This window comes from Sphaeroforma arctica (genome assembly GCF_001186125.1).
Source record: "Sphaeroforma arctica JP610 unplaced genomic scaffold supercont1.78, whole genome shotgun sequence".
Classification (NCBI taxonomy): Eukaryota; class Ichthyosporea; order Ichthyophonida; genus Sphaeroforma; species Sphaeroforma arctica.
This window is the reverse complement of record NW_014040480.1, coordinates 165817-170776: the sequence shown is the minus strand read 5'-3', so window position 1 is coordinate 170776 and position 4960 is coordinate 165817. Positions and strand designations below refer to the sequence as shown.

General features: G+C 39.9%; 1 protein-coding gene across 1 annotated transcript; it reads left to right on the top strand.

The window, feature by feature from the left end:
• Positions 1-3820: 3820 nt before the first annotated feature.
• Positions 3821-4740, top strand: SARC_01863 (hypothetical protein; the record flags this gene model as incomplete). Its single annotated transcript, XM_014304414.1, has 2 exons — positions 3821-3959; positions 4578-4740. Coding segments are annotated over 2 exons (302 nt in total), but the record flags the coding sequence as incomplete, so codon positions are not given.
• Positions 4741-4960: the final 220 nt, after the last annotated feature.

The window sequence follows — 4960 nt, the reverse complement described above, 5'->3', positions numbered from 1 at the left end:
TATATATACTATACTATATAATACTATATATATATATATACTATACTATATATATATATATATATATATATATATATATATATATATATATATATATATATATATATATATATATATATATATATATATATATATATATATATATATATATATATATATATATATATATTTATATATATATATTTATAAATATAAATATATATAAATAGAAATATATATATATATATAATCGTGTAATATATATACATACATTTTATTGCATATTCTACCTCAATGGATAAGGCTGAGTTAAGTTTACCTATTATGTACAACTCAATGCATGTATTGGTTGTAGAAATTATTACTAAAATCTCTGGTGTATATTGGTTATATGTTAGATATAATGATATACTATCTGAAATATGTATAGGTGTGATTGCCTAGGTATGACACGATTGGAACGTTTTGCCGGCGTGTCGCGAATCTAGTCAATACAGACTATTATAAGGCAGGCTTTACAAAGGTTTGAAAGCTTCTCAGACATGCTTCCAATACATTGATACGCAGACCGCGAGACCAGAGTTTGTGGTTTTTTGTATCGTATGGTCACGGTTAAGCTGCTGACGTACTATGGCGCTTATATACGCATGGCGAATCATCACTAAACATACATTGTAAATTATTTGGAACACAGATGGAGGTATACAGGCCGTACCGCGCTACAGAACTGGACATGGAACGATTCCACGCGCCAGATTACATCGACTTTCTGAAGAAGTAAGTTTCACTATGTGGCCGCGTTCGTTGACTTCTGATCGTTTTCGGGTATAGATTGTATATATATTTTCAGCTCTAAACGCGTTGTGGTATGTATGCTTACTTCTATATTGCGAACACTTGTTCTATTGATATTTTGTACATCTGCGTATAAATGCATATTGCATTCGGTTCTTGGCAACGTATACGACACGTTAGAATTCGTGTCAGAACACTTTTTACTGCTCAAGTCAGAATGATGGATTCTCAGCCATCTCGCATAGTGCAGCGCGGCGGCGCAGTTTTTGTACCATGTACCCTATATTTGTGACATACAATGTCTTTGATGGTTGCAATGGAAACTATGTCTAAATTGCTTTGTATTTTGCGATCCCATGCCACAGCCACACACAGTCTGCACTGTCACGGCTTCGAACATGGCACACCGGTATAGACCATATCTATAAACATAGTCGTGGATCGCTACTCCACAACTTTCAATTACACACCGTGCCCGATTTCTTGTGCTTCGACTACGTAAACGTGCAACTCACACGCAGTTGCGTCTTTGTTTGTGTGTGTCACCTTACAGAGCCTCTAGAGACAACATTGACTCGTACGCGTCGTTCTTCCAGCGGTTTAATATCGGGGACGACTGTCCGGTGTTTCCGGGCGTGTTCGAGTTCAGCACCATCTCCACAGGGGCGTCGTTAGAAGGGGCAGTCAAGCTCAATAATAACCTTTGCGATATAGGTACGTGTGATACACCATACAATGGTCGCGTTTCCGGAGTTTAGTCTGTCTGGTCATTGGCGCATGCTCTTGGCTTGATGAATCTACGTGTCTTGAATTAACTGGACTGGGACTGTCACAGTACGAGCCGTGAATGTTTGAATACAAGATTAGTATGCTTGATAAGTACAGTGAGTACCGAACTTCACACTCCTGTGCCGTACGTCGCAAGTGTGTGTCGTCATCTGCACGCACACGTTCAGGTATTGCGTCGGAATCATATATCTCGTTTGCCTTGACTGCTCTATACAAAGCGGTCTTCTACCTTCATGTGCTCGCTTGTGTCCGCCGATATACTCTGACTCGTATTGGGTATCCTATTCAGCACTTGCTTGCAACCACCCATGCATGACCAAATGCTATTATTATTGTTATGACCCGTTTATGCCTATCTATATACAGCTTTGTACGCGTTGATGTATACGACCACTTATTCACATCATTGTATATTTCTTTCACAGCGATCAATTGGGCTGGAGGACTTCATCATGCAAAGAAATTCGAAGCGTCTGGATTCTGTTATGTCAATGATATAGTGATCGGTATGTATGCCCAAGTTCTGCTGTTTATATCGTGTATAGGTTAGAACTGACGTTCTAGAAAAGGACATCATGCGATGCCGACTACTGTTTTATATTGTCTGAATGGTAAGATGATTGTTGCGTATGCTCGAGAGCCCTCTAAATACATGCTTTTAAACTCTACTTGTTCGTTATAACTACATGAATTGCTCGATACTCTCGAACGCGCATACGCATACGCATACCAGGGCACTAACCCCTGTTGTGCTACAGAATACTCAAAAGAACAGTCTGCTGTGTCTATCCATATCTCTTTTACCCATCTAGCTGCTTTCGACTTTTTTTGTGTGTAGTATTTTATCTATCCTTGTTTGCTATTTAAATGCTGGTGGGGTACTCACTGTCATGAAAGGGTCAATACTGCCATGAAAGGGTATACACCTTGTCTAGTTGTGCATTTACAGGAATGTGGTGATGTACCCGTGTGATGGTTTCCATACTTTTCTATAAAATGCACCCATGGCTTTTCACAAATAGACGTGCACAAGTTCTGGTTGAGTGTGTGTTCGTACTTATACTATCAAAGCTACCTGTGTGTACCTCTGCCGTTAAATTCTTGGTTTGTATCTCATATTGTTGCGTTTTTCACTATGTACTATTTGCACTGATGACCAAGTTGATTTCCCTGCTCACTTGTCCTTTACCACATCACCCCTAGGTATCCTCGAGTTACTGAAGCACCACACGCGTGTGCTGTACATAGACATCGATGTTCATCACGGGGACGGGGTGCAGGTGAGTGACGTACTTGCTGGTGACATAAAAGTCCTGTATCCAAAAATGAGTCTCATGTTGCTGAGTAGAAGATTTATGGGACTAAGAAAGCGGTAATTACGACTGTCGGGGGAAATCGTTCTTTGTATCAAGCTGTACACATTTACTTTGGTATCAGACCTTAGTACCATTCAGTCTATTTATATACCCGTAACACTTGTGTACATAAGTATATACATGCAGTGGTACTACGCATACTCCACAAGGTACATACAGGCTACTTCTTGACCATACGCATGGTATAAGTATATGTGTATCCGTATGCGTGGCGCAACGTAGCGGCTTTTAGGAGGCCACAGGTGACTGATAACGGTCTTCTGTTTCGTTTTCTCAGGAAGCCTTCTATACCACAGACCGCGTGATGACCGCATCATTCCACAAATTTGGCGACGCCTTTTTCCCAGGTATGTAATGTGAGACGTATGCTAGTAGTTAGGTCATTAGCGATGTCTCTAATGCTTTATTGGTCAATGGTGTGTCTCCTGGTGAAGAGATTGTGTTGTGTATCAGGATAAAAGGATGAATTTCTGCTCAATATGGCGATGCATGCACTTTAAGGGTCGTCAGCAGCTTATCACTCCTGCAAGTTACTTAAAACGGATGCTCATATACGACACGGTTACTTATTGATGTCTTTTCATCATTGTTTCTCCTTGAAACCACCACTGAGTGAGCACCGCTCAATGGATGCTGGAGTGTACAATAGACCACCCCTCACAGTAACTAAGTATGGTAGTACCCTTCCCACGACTGGTTAAATTCCACCTTCACGCAGAGTGAGCTACGCAGCTGCACTCACCTTTCCAAGTGCCCTGATAGAGCCCACTCGTGTGTGGGGTATACTTCAAATGCGCAGCAAGACACGGACAGAGAAGAATGGCGTACTAACCCCGTTCCATTCCAAAAACCATCCCATTTTTCTATATTTGCATGATTAGGAACGGGAGGTGGAGAGGAAATTGGGGTCAATGCGGGTAAAAAATACTCCGTCAATGTTCCACTCAAAGACGGCATAGACGACAGGCAGTACCAAGATATCTTCAGGCCCGTTATCCAGTCCATTATGGACACGTTCAAGTATGAGATACTTGTAATTTGAATGTTTTATGTGTATTAACATCTGGTGTAAATTGTAGCATATGCATGTGTATGCACCGGAATGGAACGTATGTCCAAGTTTTGGATATACAGTGTAGATGTGCACGCTTGATTTAAAACAAATATATTTCACTTCTAAATTTTTGAGTGTATATGGAAGTTGGGCTTGAAAATAGCTTATGTCAATAAGCCCGACACATTTGGGTATTTGAATCATGATTTTGTGTTTACACATACCTACGTACATACGAACAGAAGACATCTACCATGCACTAACTAAGTATTCTGTATATGCTATAAACTAGTATGTGTATGTCAAATTGTATATGTATATGTATTTAGATACAATTGGGAATGAAATATGTAGTGAATACGTTCTATGTTGTGATACATAAAAGTTGTATCTATATTCACGTAGGAGCGACACAAATTAATCATTTGGTGATACACCCCTGAGCACCATAAAGTAGCTATTGTCAGCATTGGCTGAGTGTGGTGACCTTGTGCTATCACCTCTTGTCGCTCATATGCTGCTCATGGACTCATCGTATCAGGTATTCTTTTCTCACTTTATCCCATACAATCGCCTTTATACAGACCATCAGCAGTTGTGCTACAGTGCGGAGCTGACTCGTTAGGTTCTGATCGCTTGGGTGTATTTGATCTGAGCATCAAGGGACACGGCGCTTGCGTCGACTTTGTCAAGGTGTGCGAGAGTATGGTGTTTAGCACGAGAAAAATTGTATGTATATCTACGTGACTATCCTTTAAGTATGAATATGCAGGTGTTTTTAGATACATATATTTTCATGAAAATGATATGTAAACACACACACACGCACACACACACGCGCACACGTATACACACGCACACGTATACACACACGCACACACACACACATATATATATATATATATATAAATATATATATATATATATACATATATATATATATACACACACAAACACACACACATAT